We start from the raw sequence: 16,051 nt of genomic DNA, 5'->3' as shown, positions 1-16,051 counted from the left end.
ATCAACTGACAAAATATGGGGATGGGGAAAATCTCCCACCCCCTCCCCATTCTCCCACCAGCGCAAAAAGCAATGGGGGTGTGTGGACCACTGGAGGAGGAAATGAAATCATGCGGGTTCACCAGGAAAAGATAAAGTGTCCGTGGCAGCAGAGTTGGTGAATGTGTTGTGGGCATTACCTCTTGATGAGGCTTCCAAGAAGGCTCCCGCTCAAGTCCTGGTGGCTCTGAGAACAAGCATTCTTGCATCAATAGCTAATAGGCTGTCCAACCAGATGTTATCTGGGTGGGATAAGAGGGTGAGAAAACAGACCTGTTGTACGCTGTTGTCAACTATACGGCCGTGGTCAGAGAAGGCTGGTTGTGTAGTGTTTAGCAGGGCACCTCTTTCATAGTGAGGCAGACCAGATTACGTGGTTGTTTAAATCCGTTTCCTCTTGTGATTGGTAAAATACGAGTTATAATCATTCATGCATTACTAAAGCCTCCTTTCCACCATTTTGAAGGGACTTTTTCTTTTTTCTAGAACAGAGCATGCATCCAGCAGAAACCTAAAGCATTTGTTTTGCTAAGCAATCTTTTGTAATAAGCACTCTTTAAACAAAACGCCGATGGTACCTGTGACAAGACTGGAGATGATAAGTGGTAACACCAGCATCTGTAACATCCTCATCAGAAGTTCCCCAGGAAAGGAGAAGTACTTGACTTCCCGGTAGCTCATTCTGTACGGTCGGAGGGCAAATCCAAGGATTGTACCTGAGGAAAAAACAAAAGAAGAAAAATTGTCTCTTTTGAAACTGAAGTAACAGTCCTAGAAAAATGAGCAAGTGTTTGGCTGGTGATCACACCGGTCTGACAGGAGCAAATTTATTTAAGCAGCAAATGTTTGTGCTGCTGTGAGAGCAAGGGCGGTGCCTATATTCAGGCTTAGCCCGGGAGGGTCTGGCTGAATCCAGGGCTTCGTGCAGAACTTACAGAAACCATTTTTTTCCTGGTTTTAGCAAATGAAAAATTTCTTTGTCTAACTTAAATGCAGTGGAGCCAAGTTGGACATGGCTCTGTACAGAGTTACAAAGATTGGCATAACTAGGAGACAAATCATGTATCTATGAACAAGGCCATAAAAAAATAAAAGTCTTATTATAAAGTTCTTTTGCAACAACAGATGTTAGAACGGCTAGCATAACCACTTATAAAGGATAGTATAATTTTATCTTTTTCCAAGTAAAAAAACCTCCTCTTGTTCACATTGTTAATCCATATTCATCATCTCCCTGCCTGTAACCACACTTTCAGTTTACATGGTCTTGATATCACCTTGGCAACTGTATTGTACAGACTTGTTAGTTGCTGGCAAGAGAAGATTGCAAAATGAGCAGAGATTTTTTTTTTCCCCAAAAATTTCCCCTGAAAACTTAGGGGAAAATAGAGAAAAGAGAAAGCAATTTTCCCCTTCTGCTCCTGGAATTTTAAAATATATTTTTAAAATGATAACTTTATATGTAAATCAAATTAGGCATGCTACCTTTTGAAATGTTTGGAAATTAACACAGGTATTGAATAAATTTACTGCCTCTTCCCTTTCCCTAACTTACTTTCCTTGCCCAAGAAAATTTACTTATTCCATTATCATAAATACCGGGGGTGCCAAAAAAATGTATACATATGACTTGTATTCATCTTTTGTTATCAGTATATATCGAGTATTACAATTTTAATACAGTTTTTTCCTTTCTTAAAATGTGTATACATGTTTTTGTCACCCTCTGTATTTTCAATTTTTTTTTTGCCCAGCTATTCCTAAAATGTATGAGTTATAGAGAAGAACTGAGTTATCTAGAAGACAGATTTGGGGGAAGGGAAGAAAACATTGTAGACACAAGTTTTCCAAAGGATGCAAGCAATCCTTTAAGGAAACTGAATCATCCTAACTTGTTATGAAATGGGCTTCTTCTCTTATGAAATGGGACATGAAGTTCACTTCAATTGTCACTCAACTCCAATTTCAACTCTTGGGTCTCAGCAACCATGAGGTATCTATTCTTTGATTACCTAACTGTGATATTCCAATTGAGAGTCTAAATCCAGTTTTTAGGGCCTTCAGGAAAATATTTATTGCTTTTTCCTAATGTAATAGTAATATGTTGAAGAGAGAAAGGTTGATTTGGAAAATGTAGAAAAGTGTAGGCAAAAGTCTGCCCATATTGGTTCTACCACTTAAGTAGCAAACTGCTAATGCTTACTGAGCTCTTAGTATCAATATATGCCAGGCATGGTTTACAGTGTTAGTAAATTTAATCCTCACAAAAACCCCAGGAGGTAGGTACTATTTTACCACCAATTTACTGAGGTAAAAATCTAATCACAGTGAACTTAAAATTTGCCCGATTGCAATAGCTACTCAATAGTAGAGTCAAATACTGGTAGCTACACAAGTTGACAGAGCCAGGATTTAAACTCAGGCAATTTGGACTCAGATCTCACATTCTTGACCACTTCACATACTTCCTGCCTCTTCAGTAGAGCAAAGACAACCACTGTCAGTGCTTCAGTGAGTTTCTTTCCAGAATGTTCCTATACAGAGTTAAATATATGGAAATCACGTAGAATATACTTTTCCATATATGGTCAACATAAACTTCACTTTTAGGCCTCATGATATCAGATTAATGATTGAATTAAATTTACTTAATACTTCCTTTATTGTTGAACACTTAGGTTGTTCAGTATTTTTCACTTTTTTAAAAAAACACCATGATGAATATATGAAGGTTGTTTTCCATGTAGGAATATTTTTTTTTAGTGTAGTTTAGAGAAAGCAAACCAGTGCATTAAAGAATATGACCACTTCAATTCGTGTTATCAAATTGCTTTCCCAATGGGTTGGCCCAGCAGTTTAATGCTCCATTAGTGAATGAGAAGGCCTTTTATTTTCTGTACCTCAAGGAGCATTATCATAAAAATGTGTTAAAACAAGCAAAATTTATGAATGTGATGAGTAAATAGTATGTGTTTTTATTTTCCTTTTAATTTACTTAATATCTAATGATATCGACCGTTTCTCCCAATTGTATTTTCTCCAAGCATTTTCTAAGTCCTAATAATTTAAGAGTTTATGTATATGTGTGTATGTATTTGGTTTAGATTCTTTATGTAATAAAGATAATCACACTTTGCCTATGTGTAACATAATATTTGCTAAAACTATTTTTCTAATTTGCTTGCCATATATTATTACTTCAAAATATACAAGCGTTTTGCATTTTTATAAAATTTATATTAGCTATTTTCCTCAAGAGTTATAAACTTTAATTTCCCTCCCCTACCCAAGTTTAATAAATCTTTAACTCATTTTTCCTTTTTTGTTTGCTTGCTTTGTTTTAAAATATTGAACCTTTACTCTTCCTGGAGCTTAAGTTAGGGTAAGGCATTTAATTCCAATTTTCAGTGTGTATTTTTCAACACAGAAGCACAGAAGCATGTAGGAATAATAAAAGACTCTGGTTATATCTAGACCTTTCTTCCTTATTCATATAAAGGCCAAGTCACACTGAGATAAGTGCTTCATCTTATAATAGATATTTATAAAATTTACTTCTAGTCAAATATAATTTCACTGGAATTGATTATATTTTCTGATCTTTATTTAAATGCATTTTAACTTTTGTCACTCAATTATAACAAAAAATATGCACAGTAAACACAGGAAACTCATTTGGTCATTTGGAATTTGAACATATCAAACTATTAGGAATTTTAAATATCCTTCAAGTAAAACTTTAAGACCAGGTTTGGTTTGACAAGGTCATCTCTAAGTTGGCTGTTATTAGAAATATATTTACTCGTACACAACATTTCGAAGGGTGGGTGGGATCCAGGCTAGTCCATAAAACCTATTTAAGTTACAATTTAGATTAAAAAAATTGGCAGAATAGCTGCTCTACCAATGATGCAGTTTCCAAAAGCAAAAGAAAGTCAGTGTAATGAAGGAAGGGATTGTTTTTTCTAAATACTAGGGGCACCTGATCCCATGCCCCAAGTCTAATGTGTGCCAACACTGACTCTCCTCTCCTCTCTGCAACCACACCGGCTGTGTCCAGCCTCTTTCCCTCCCTGGGTGCTCCGTGTACCTTCTCTCCTCCGTTCCCATCAAACCCTGCATTTACTCAGGGCAACCAATTTTCATCTACCTATGTGTTAGGAGATAAAGTAAGCTGGCTCCATGAATGGATTCTGGGCACTGTGTGAAGTTAAATCTCTTAACTCTCCAATCTGCCAAATACATATTTAACAGGGCAACAGCAAGACAGTCAGGGAGGCAAAGTCTCAAGAGGTGGTGATACTTTTCTTTCATCTCCTTCCAGTCAACAAGCTGGTCTTGCTTGGAAGCTTAGTCCCGGCATCAGCTACTAGAATGTCTCAGTTTCTTTATATTCTCCAATGCAGAACCCACATTTCCTAAAAACTCTTCTTTATAGTAGGCATAGCAGAGAGGACACATCATTTATTGATAAGGTATAGTTTTAGGTTAATGCTTTGAAGACAGGAGTTGTTTAGAGGAATCAGTGTTATCCCTGACTCCGCTTTGGTCTGTTTACTCTCTCTGGGTTTACCAAGCGAGCCATTTCTACTCTTGGAGAAGAGGTCACATTGGGGAAGGGGACAACTGACCGAGCCCTGACTTCATGTTAATGGTGGCACGATCCTCATGACAACTTTATGAGGCAGATATTACCATGTCTAGTTTCAAGGTGAAGACACTGAAGCTCAGAAGTTAGTTAACCTGCTCAGGGTTACAGAGCTAGTAAGAGGGATTCTAAACAAAGCTCAGTGCCCTTTCTACCACATGTTAATGCCTCTCAAACACAAACACATCCTTGCAGCCTGGGCCTGGGAATCTAGGAAATATCTTAACTGGAATGTTTAAGGTGATCAAATTCTCCAATGAGTCTGGCTCCTGGGTCTTCACCATCTCTAACCCCTAAATCGTAGAAGCATTTGAGTAATAATCTTGGGTATGCTACAGATGTCCTGGAGGCACCCAGCACTTCTTTCAACCCATCACAGGTTCTACTCAAAATTATTTGTACCAGGTCACTGTTTAAAATGGTTACACTAAGTCCCTTTTTATGGAATGATTTAACTAAACTTATTTCAAATTTATTCATTAAAATAGCCTGCTTCTTTTCCTCCATGGCACAGATTTTAATTCTTGGAAACCATCAGTAACAACAGTGAGAAGGACATTACATAAAAAACATGCTTCAGGGGTGGCCAACGGTTATCTCAGTTGGTTAGAGCGCGGTGCTCTTAACAACAAGGTCGCCGGTTCGATCCCCATGTGGGCCATTGTGAGCTGTGCCCTCCACAACTAGATTGAAACAACTACTTGACTTGGAGCTGATGGGTCCTGGAAAGACACATTTAAATAAATAAAAGTTTTTTAAAAACCCAAACAGGCCTCAGGTTCCCATGCTTAATGACAACAGCTAACAGTCTTCACTACATGCAAGATGTCAAGCCCTCACAAGCACAGTGACTCACAAATACCATGGAGGCCAGGACTAGTAATACCCACAATTCACAGATAACGAACCAGTGTCATAAGAGGGCAGGTAAACTGCCAAAACCACACAAATGGTATAGGTTGGAGCCATGGTCGATGTAAAGAGGGGTCAGTTTACTTCCCCCAGGCAAGGGGAGTGGCTGAGGAAGTCTTCACACCCAGGCCCCAGACTTTTACCCACTATGCTGCACTCATGGCCTCTCAATGGCCATGGTACTAATTTAAAGGCCTAAGTTAATATACAATATTTTGCCTACCTTTTCAGTCTATTTTGAATTATGTTAACTAAATGTGGAGCTTAAGTTGGGGAAAGGTTTTGTTAGTTGTACTTAATGAGGTCAACATCTAGCATTTTCCAATTCAGTTGTTGAATGAATAAACAAAAGACATTTTTCTTCAGCTTTCTGCTGTGACAGGCAGCGTTAGGGCTGAAGCCAGGGTGATAAGGCCAGCCAGCTATCAGAGTCAAATCAAGAGGAAATGCTCTGAATGCAAAGACTGCTTTTTTGGGTAAGCAGTTCAGGTTTCTGATTACATTCTAGCCCAGCAATGAAAAAAGCTCCTTCCTTGAAACACGTTCTCACAGCCTGATGCACAGGCTTCTCAGAGCCTCCTACACTCTGCCCTTCAGATCAATTCAAGAGGCAGCAGGGTGGGGGAGGCCTGCTTCCCTTCGGTAAAGCAGCTCATTGCCTCTGCAGAGCTGAGCTCCATTAGTGGGTACTTATTTGTAGCACATCGATTGGATGTTCCCAGAGTTAATAAAAGCCTTTATGGCCAACAGATCTTTAGTGCAAACGAACAGATGTTTTATTATTGATTTCTCTGCAAAAATAACAATGATAATCAGAATGACTTCCCAAGAGGATTTGTTAGGGCTGAAGCAAACTTGGCGAAGTTTCCATCTTGGTGACATTATGTAATACGTAGATGTCGCGAGCATTATCCAGATTGCTCAGTCTCAGTCAACACTCTTTTATCATTCCTGTTTTAATATTTTAACAAGATTTCTGGAGTCTAGGAAATATTTTAACTGGAATGCTTTAGGTGATCAAAATTATCTCTGCTGGTTGAGTCCTATGAACAGCGATGTATTTTTATTTAAACACTTTTTCTGTCCTGATGTGGAGAGCTCAAGAAGGGAGTCCTTTGGGGGTTCACTGTTTCCCCTGGGGAGTCTATACAACAAACACTCCTTTGGAAGATTAAATATCACTTTGCTTTCTAAACTGAGACAATGTGTGCACTGGAACCTCGGAGAGAACACACCACAGGCTTGCTTTTGAAAGCCAAACACACACAAGTTAAAAGCCAGAGACCTATTTTAAGAAACTGGTCCATATTTAATCTGAAAAAAATATGGAACATATTAAAAAGCCAGAAAATACTTCAGAGTAAAAGAAGGAGGCAAAATTTGACGTGAAATTTGGACCAAATCACCCAATTTATCTTTTGGTAAATGCTGGAGTAAAATTTTACGAAGTTCCTGCCTCATCTCCAAACTTTGTCATGAACAAATTGGCAGAACAAAGCCTTCTAGAATTATTACTCAGAATGAAAAAGAAAACGAGATGATTCCCCAAAAGAGGGCAGATGCCAGGCGAGAATCTAAAAGTAATAGTGGCATTGATCTTGAGACCTCACATGATGCTGTTCATAAGAAATCTACCAAATGCCCACCCACGATGGGCCAAGGAGCTCTTCTAGCATTTACACAGCAAACCAGTCAAAGGATATTCAAACACATACTCAGGAAAAGCTTGCCTATAGATCTTTAGCCAGAAAGGGGATCACGCTGGCCACGTATATGAGAGATGGCTCAAGGAAATAACAGTATCAAATATTTTTGATAGTGCATCACTGGTTTTACATGACAAAATACTATTTCCCAGCTAAGAATTTTTTCATTTTTGTAACAAAACAAAAAAAACAAAAAACAGTACTACTTTCTCAAAGTTACAGCAATCATTAGATGTAATGTATTAGATTTAATGTATGACATAACAAAATCACAGGAATGACATCCATCACCTTTGCCATATTTTGTTGGTTGGAAGCAAGGTAACAGGTCATAAGTGAGCAGGAGAGGGTGGTTAGGAGTTTTCTAACCTGTAGTCCTCACCAAGCTGCTTCTCCTGTGGGGTAGACACATCGATAGAGAAGATGCTCTCTGGGTGTTTGGTGAATGAGTGATGTTGGGATTCTAGTCCTAGCCCTACCTTGAACTCTCTATGTGACCGTCCCTCAGCCTCAGGTCCCCCCCCCCAATATAAACAAAGAAGGCTCTAGGATTTAAGTGTCACCCTCCTTCTTGCCCAGATTACTACAGTAGCCTTCTAACTGGTTTCCATTCTTCCACTTTGGACCCTCTACAATCTATTCCCAGCATAATACCCAGAAGGACCATTTCAAAACCTAGGTCAATATCACTCCTCTCGGTTCCCTCCACTGGCTTCCCATCTGACGGGGAGTAAAAGCCTAAGGCCATGCAATGGCTGCACCTGGCCTGCTCCCGTAGCTCCACATACTTAGAACCCATCTCCTACTCCTCTCGCCCTTGCCTCTCTCTCTTTCAACATTTGCCTACTTGTTGTTCCTCCGTCACCTTAGACAAGTTCCCACTTTATGACCCTTGGGCTGGAACACTCTTCCCTCTGCCTAGAACACTCTTCCCAGAAATCACAAGGTTCACTTCCTTTAAGACTTAGCTCAAACGGCAATTTCTTAATAAGGCCTACCCTGAACTTTCTTCTCCCTTATCTGGCTTTATTTGTTTCAGTAGGTCTTATCACCTTCCAAAATACAATATAATTTTCCAACTTAGTATGCTTATTGTTGTCTCTGCCTGCTAAAATATAAGCTCCATGAGATCAGGTTCCCCCCCCCCACCCCCCCAGTTTTGTGCACTGATGTGTATTAAACCCTTAAAACATGTCCCGGCACATAGCAGGTGCTCAATATATTATTGAATGAATGAACAAAGAGGATGACTTATTCTCTTTCAGATGATTAGTACTCATCACCGCCTGGCCCCCAGCTGGTGTCGAACGGTTTCCTGGATGGAGGAATCACTTTGTTCCACAGTAAATCTTATTCCCTACTGCCCTCCATGAGCATAGGAGACTACCCTTAGGAAAATGTGGGTAGTGATTTCCAAACTGTGATTTCTCTCTCATGATCTGTGAAACTGGTTCTTGACTGAATCATGATTTCTCTGATGCTTAGATTTCGAGATTCCTAGCATAGGAGTGATGGCTCCTGATCCCTGGTGCTCTCACGAGGCAGGTTTTTTGAGTCTGAGGAACAGCAGGTGTGATGATGTAGAAAGATCACGAACTGAGTCAGAGATGAGGTTTCTGGGCCTGATACTGCCAGTAAATTATGTCAGTAGATACTTCTCTTCAATGATTAAATCTTCATATCTAACCTGCAGGATTCAATATCAGCATCTCATACAAGAGGAGACTGAGCCCTAGAGAGAATGAGCCATTTGTCCAAGGTCACGTGGCCATTAAGTGGTGTTGGCAGAGTGGGGTTTCAAACTTTGATCTGCCTGTTTCCACACCCCGTATCTTCACATCACACAGTCTCTTTGGGCCTTTTTTTTTTTTTTTTTTTCTTTTAACTGAAAAATGGGAAGGATCGATCAGAAGATGTAGTATCTAAGATCCCCTTGAACTTTAGTATTCTCAGTTAAATGTTCTGAGTCTAAGGGAACCATGTAAACCAAAAAGCATTATAAATCTTAGCTGCTTTATATGCATTCAATCTTGTTTCTTCTAATGAATTCTAAAATCCTTGATAATGTATATGAAATCTTTATCAAAAATGCTTTATCAATTTTGCCATTATAGTTATAATGATAGGTATGCAATAAATAATTATTTGCGAGGTCAAATAAAAGTTTCTATTTCAGAACTTGGCTACATTGTAGCCAATCTTGGAGAAGTCATAGTCTGTCTCATGCCAGCTGAATGAAGCTGGTGGATATAAAGTTCTACTAGCTTGATTTTACAAAGAGGGCAAGAGCAGAATGGTGAATTACCTGCCCAGGGGGTATGCTGGTCCCTGTTCTTTTGTTTCAGCCCCAACTTCCAGATATTTCCTGGTGAGAAGTTACTGTTTGAGGCAACTTCTCCACCCTCCCCCACTCCTCTGTTCCCACATCCTTCAGAGATTTGGACCTTGGCTGGGCTCAGTCTTTTGTCCTTTGGTATTTCCTGTCGCTGGAGGTGGGAAATACCTGCTCCAGCCTTGTTCTACCAGTGGTGTCCCGATGAAACTACCGGGTGACCGGTGACCAAGCAAGGTGCAGATGCAGACTTGAGTCCACATGGTATGCAACTCTGAGAGACCACTGTATCAGAAGAACCCTGCAATTGTGAAAAGCCTGGTGCTCTCTTCCTAAAATCGCACTAACCTAGGCTATGTAGACCGGTAATTTAATTTACAAATGATCCTACAGGTCTTTGAAAGGTCCAGTCCACTGTCATTTAAAATAATCTATTTTAGAAACAGAAACTAAAATCATCAGAAGCTGTTGCCTTCCTTTCTGGAAAAAAAAATTACTGTTCTGAGTGAGTAGAAATTGGAAGTGAAATATATGTACAATTTTCTAAGTTCCCCTTACGCCTTTTGCTTGTCTGTCATATGCTTGCCAGCCCATGCAAATGGAAAAGTCCACTTATCTGGACTTCTGGCAGTGGCAGAAGTGTGGCAAACTCTTTTTAAATCCCACAGTTTGGGAAAGTAAATTACAACCTCTATGGGGTATAAATTAGCAATACCTGTCAAAATTACCAATGTGTGTACACTTAGTCTCAGCAATTTCATTTCTAGGGATGTATCTCACAGATACACTTTACCTGGGTGAAATTAACTTTTATACAAGAGCATTCATTACACCGTTTAAAAAATAATATCTAAGGGTTGGAGACAACCTGAGCGTCCATCGATTGGGAATTACTTAAATGCATTATGGTACACTCATGCAATGCAGCCCCAGGGGAGAATGGGGGGTGCTTTTATGTGCTCATAGGAATGATAGCCAAGAAATATTGTGAGGTGAAATAAGCAAGGTGCGAAGTGGACTATATACACTATGCTACCACTTGTATACAAAAGGCAAAACAATAAATATGTATTTATTTTTATGCTCATAAAATAACTCTAAAGGCATACAAGAAACTGATGAAGGGTAAACTGGATCCCTGGGAAACATGGGTGGGTGGAATACTTTCACTCCATACCCTTTTGTACTTTTTGATTTGGGGCAGTATAAGTTTATTTACTTCACAAGTAAAATAATAAAATAGATAAGCAGAAAAATGGCCCACAAGTATAAGAAAATCTTACTGAATTCTATTCTACATCTTTTCTCCTAGATGCTTTTTAAAAAGTCACTTTGGGTCTGGGTTGGTTTCTCCTCAATTCCGCTTTAATTTGCTTTCACAATGAGTTTACTTAATTGGGGCAATGAAGAGGAAAATCATTAGCTGTGCTCAGATGGATAGTAAATGGATCACTTTCTGACGAAACAGCTCCTTTTCTGGAGAAAAGGAAGTGAATCTGAAAAAAACTTTGAACTCAATCATTATGGGCTCATGTGGTGCTTCAGTCAATTAGCCCTTGGAGTTCCGAGGCTACGAAAACTGAAAACTCATGGTGTGAACCACTCGGCAGAGGTAACATGCGTGTGTAAAGCAATGCAATGCCAGAACCTGCAAAGCCCCGGGAAGTTTACTGAATCTCAGCTTTGTTTCCATGACTACTTCAGTTGCTTCAAAAAAAGCAAACCTAAGAACACAAAAATAAGCAAACAGATAAGAAGACAACTTCAGTCAGAGGCCGTCTCTTAAAAGACTCGTCATTTTCTTCTTGACGCCTTTACCGTAACATTCATCAATGAGCTGAAGACACCAGTGAGCGCATGTATCCCTGGGGTTTTGCCTTCCTTGCTTTCAAGATGGAATTTCAAGTGATGCAATATGTCTAAAAGCAGGGGTCATCTTTTCAGGGTGAGAAGGGCAGCAATTGTCCATCTCTACTCTCATTAGGGATAAATGAGCTTCATCTTACAAGATTCGGGACACAAAGTCTGTCACTAATAGCCCACTGTTTTCTCTCTGGGAAGCAGCAGCAGTCTGTGGCCTGGAATCATGGTTGGAGAACTGGAGAAGTCTCTTTGGGGACCAGAAGAATGGAGTGGCTCTCTCTGGAGACAGAAACTGGTCTTGAAATTCAAAACTTAAGTGTGCTTTTCAACTCGCTGTTCCTAAGTTCACCTTCGAATCTCTGATATGATACACAGAGAAAAAAAGGAGTGCCTTTCCCCCACTTTATCTCAATTCATCCAGGGTATATCTTTCTTTACCTAGTTTTGGGGTTTTAATTCTCTTTTGGTTTCAAAACCACTTGAGTATTCTTGGTGTAGGGAAGGAGCTCTGGGCAATGGAGCTCTGGAGTGCCAATACTTGACGTAAAATGCCTCATTTTATCCTCGGTGAGCACAGCGGCTAACCTTTGTGTCCTGAGTGTTCTGTGTGTTTCCGCATCTCACAGCAATGCTATAGCTCACTTAGCTGCCAGACCAAATAGCTGATGAGTGATAGCACCCCAGTGTTCCATAAATATCAAGTACTCCAACACCTGGAATGTACAACTTGGAAAAGATGGTGCTTAAATTCCAGTTGCCTCTTCCAAGCAGCGTAGGCGCTTCACAACCTTGTTTACTCTATACTGAAAACAAAGGCCCACGATTTTCCTCTTCTGATTTATGAGAGGTGGGCAGAAGACAAAAAGGCAGAGGTGGCTTCTGCAGATGTGGGCCTCACTTGTGTCCTCAAACATTGGTGAGGAAACATTGATCATCACATCCAGAGTCTGGAAACAGACAGTCCTCAGGAATTCAAACCAAGAGAAGGAGGTTGCTTGTTCAGTTGGAGAGACTGGCTAGGATGGGTTAGGAGACAATCACGATAGGAAAAAGGTCTTTAAAATTGTATAGCATCATGAACTGGAAAGAAAATACATGTGTATCTTATTCCACATATTCTGCTTTAGAAGAAGGCAAACTAGACTTTAAATAATAGAATGTGGAGTTGGAAGCAAATGTACTTCACTGATGAAAAAAATCTGAGGCTCAGAGATTTGTCCTAAATCATAAACTGAGTTAGTTGATGGCAGAGCTGGGTCTGTAACCAGGACTTTAGACTCTCAGTGCTTTCTCAGCTGCATTCCAGACATTTACAGATGCTATTCAGAAGGGGACGGACTGGCCCTGGGCTTACACTGCTAGAGTGTGGTACAATGGGACAGAGCTTTAGAAACTGTGCCACTGCAATAATGGAAGGTGTCATTGCTGCAGGTAATTGTTCTCAATACACCTGCTTATTTGATTACCTATTTGAAAGAGAAACAAATTTGAAATTGCCTGCTCAGTTTTCTCATGATCTGAACTAGCAGGAAGAGAGAGCAAAATAAAATCCAGAGATAATCTCAGAACAACATTAAGCCTTCGACCCTCTACTTCCAAATGACCTTTACCAACTCTGTTAGAAATCAGCAACATTTCTCCCAAGTTTCCAGAAACCCTTATCTCGTCTGATGGGAGTGGCAGTTAATGAGCACTAGAGAAAAGTGTTTTCTCCCAAAACACTGGAGAAAAGGAGAAACCAAGGCGGTGGTGAACTCTCAGATTGGTCCCGAATGGTATGAACATAAATGCACTATGGAGTATGTTAAAACATGTAGTGAAAACATTTTCTCTGCGACTGTGCATTTTCCCAAAAGAGAGAGACATCTGCTGTCAGGTGCTTTCTCCATTGAGCTGTCTGTATTGTGGTAACAGCTGCTTGGGGATTACTTTCTACTTTGGCTCAGGAGACCAGGCAGGTAAGAGACTGACAATGATGGTATCATTTACTCTGAGGCTTTCATCTCTGCCTCTCAAAGCCCTTGACAACTATTAAGTCTCTGCCGACAACTCCCTTGGCTCTCTCCTCCAGCCAAGGAAACACAAGCCACTTCTAGACCTAAACCAGGTGACCATCTTCTCTCCTTCCTCCCCCGCTGTCTCTCTGCACACCCTTGGGTCTCAGTTCCCTGGACGATCAGCATCATCAAATCAGTGTGTATTTTCATTTGATGCCATAGCAAAGATGGAAGCAAAAGACAAGGGGTTTACAGTTTTTGTGGATATTTTAGCTGCCAAGCATTTAAGAGATTACTTAAGGTTACATGGTTGTAAATGGCAGAACTGGGATATAAGTTTTGGCAGAGAGGTATTATAATTAGTCTATTTTGCATGGGAATAACAGAAGCTCAGTTCCAGAACTGGGACATAAACCTAAGCATCTGATCCATTCCCCACAAGAGGAGGCAGCTCCCTAAAATGCTTTTTGAGAAGGTGGGAGAGAAGCCTGGGATCCAAGTGTGCCACGAGCACATACTGCAGTCCCTGATGACTTTTCTGTATGTCTGCTCCCCTGGGGGAGAAGATGAAGCAGAGAATCAAGCTCAAGTGCTTACACCCTCTCCCTGCATCATTTCTCCAGCGCTGGACATTGCAAATCCACAGCTTCTCGGTTCTGAAGGCCTAACCCTTCCCTCCCAGCCCTCTGCCGGGGAGCTTCTGTGAGTGATGGGCCATTCTCCTCTCAGCTTCCTGAAGCTCCCTCTCTCCATTCTCATACCCAGGGAGTGTTGAAGGAACCATAAATCCCAACCCAAAAATCTGTTCACTATTCTTTGGATTCCTATTGTTCAACCTGTGTGAAGATACCTTTTCCCCAGTAAGCTTACAGGATGTCAGCAGCAGTGCCAGATGGTACCGACACCACTAGCTCAAGTAGTTGGCGAGTTTGGTCCCACTATCGGTCACTTCAGTGCAGCAGCTGATAATTAACCATATATATGAACTCTTTTGGTTGAAATGACTGACTCAGCTAGATACTGCATAGGTGTCCCGCAACAGGGTACCACTACAGCATTCCTGGGAGATGACTGCTTTTAGTAATCGAGAAGGTCCCTAGAATTAATACTGTTCTGAGAATATTTGCACGTTCTTACAGGGTAGCTTATGCATTAGGATAATCGGCTTCATTGATCATTATTCATTTAACATTCAAAGACAGAAGCAGTCCTCATTCAGTCTGGAGATGGTATGAACACCTTCCAAATATTTATGGTGAACCTCCTGCACAGCGTCTGTATTGTAGTGGCATCCCGCGTCTCAAACTCAACATGCCCCAAACTGAACTTACTATCCACCCCTCTCCCATCTTCTTCCTGTATTCTACCCTTACTGGTGGCACCATCACCACTTGGTCACCCAAGCCAGAAATCGGACCAGCGGCTTGCAGTCCACCTTTTCTGTCAACCCTCACGTGCAATCAAATACCAGGACTCAGGAAGACCCTTGTAATGAGGTCTCCATTCAACTTCTCCTTCCCATCCATCCTGTTGATGTCAGTGCACATCCCTAACCAGCTGCTGTAATAAATAAGAAGGGACATTCCCTGAGGGAGGGACCAGCACCCAGCACAGTGTGGTGGATGAGAGTAGGAGTGTGGAGCCAGAATTGTGGATTTGAATCCCACTCAATGTGCATCAACTGTGGGATAAGAATCTAAGCTTCAGTGGTCGCATTTGTAAAATCAGAAATAAAAAACACAAAAAAGCCCTCCATCCCTGGCTTGTTGTGAGGATTTAATAAAGCTGATACACTAACAACACAACAGTGTAAGTTTGCAATATATATTGAACGTGTAATGATAGACGAGGAAACTGAAGCTGGAAGCAGTGAAAAACCTTCTTTAGGATCACACAGCTGCTAAATAATACAGCTGGCGTATTATCCAGGTTGAAAGCAACATTTTCCCCCAATGGCACATCTAGGGCTCCCAATGTGGTTGCTAGTAAGAAACTGGAACCTTTAAAGTGCCAATACAGAAAGACATCATGTATGATATAGAACAGTATGCATAATATGATCTTTGAAAAAATGTTTAGACTTAATTACAAACTTCCCTATTACCACCTCTGAAACTTGTATATTCCTTTGTCACCTCATTTGCATCCATCTCTCCTCCTAAAGTACCTGAGGGTAGAGAATGCCCACTGCATAGCACAGGGCCAGATACACAGCATTCAACATTAACTTGCTGAACAGCACTGAATCTTTTTTTAACAAAATAATTAACTTGTTTATTTAGCAGATAATAGATAATAGTAGACAATACATTAATGTGGTTAACACATTCAAACTATACAAAAACTTATTTAGAGGAAAGTAATATTCCTTCCATGCCATTCCCCAGACACCCAGCTCCTATCTCAAGAGGCAGCCATGGTGACCAGTCTCTTATCCTTCAGAGATATTATGAAATTGCATTGAATTTTAGTGCAATTTAAATTTAATGTCAAAGATTATTAGTGGATGGTGAGAAAGGCTTCATACACATTTAGTCAGTATGTTTTCTTTCCT

The 16,051-nt window shown here is 40.4% G+C and overlaps 1 protein-coding gene across 1 annotated transcript in view; it reads right to left on the bottom strand.

The window, feature by feature from the left end:
* Positions 1 to 16,051, bottom strand: part of SLC1A3 (solute carrier family 1 member 3) — a 78,301-nt gene that overhangs the window by 56,759 nt on the left and 5,491 nt on the right. The window contains exon 3 of the mRNA XM_019737239.3: positions 618 to 755. Coding sequence (XP_019592798.1) covers positions 618 to 755 — 138 coding nt within the window. The remainder of the gene's footprint in view (positions 1 to 617; positions 756 to 16,051) is intronic.

The sequence above is a fragment of the Rhinolophus sinicus genome, chromosome 3 (assembly GCF_057876585.1).
Source record: "Rhinolophus sinicus isolate RSI-liver-muscle chromosome 3, RSI-T2T, whole genome shotgun sequence".
NCBI lineage: Eukaryota > Metazoa > Chordata > Mammalia > Chiroptera > Rhinolophidae > Rhinolophus > Rhinolophus sinicus.
The sequence above is the reverse complement of the archived record's forward strand: the minus strand, read 5'-3'. Positions and strand labels throughout refer to the sequence as shown.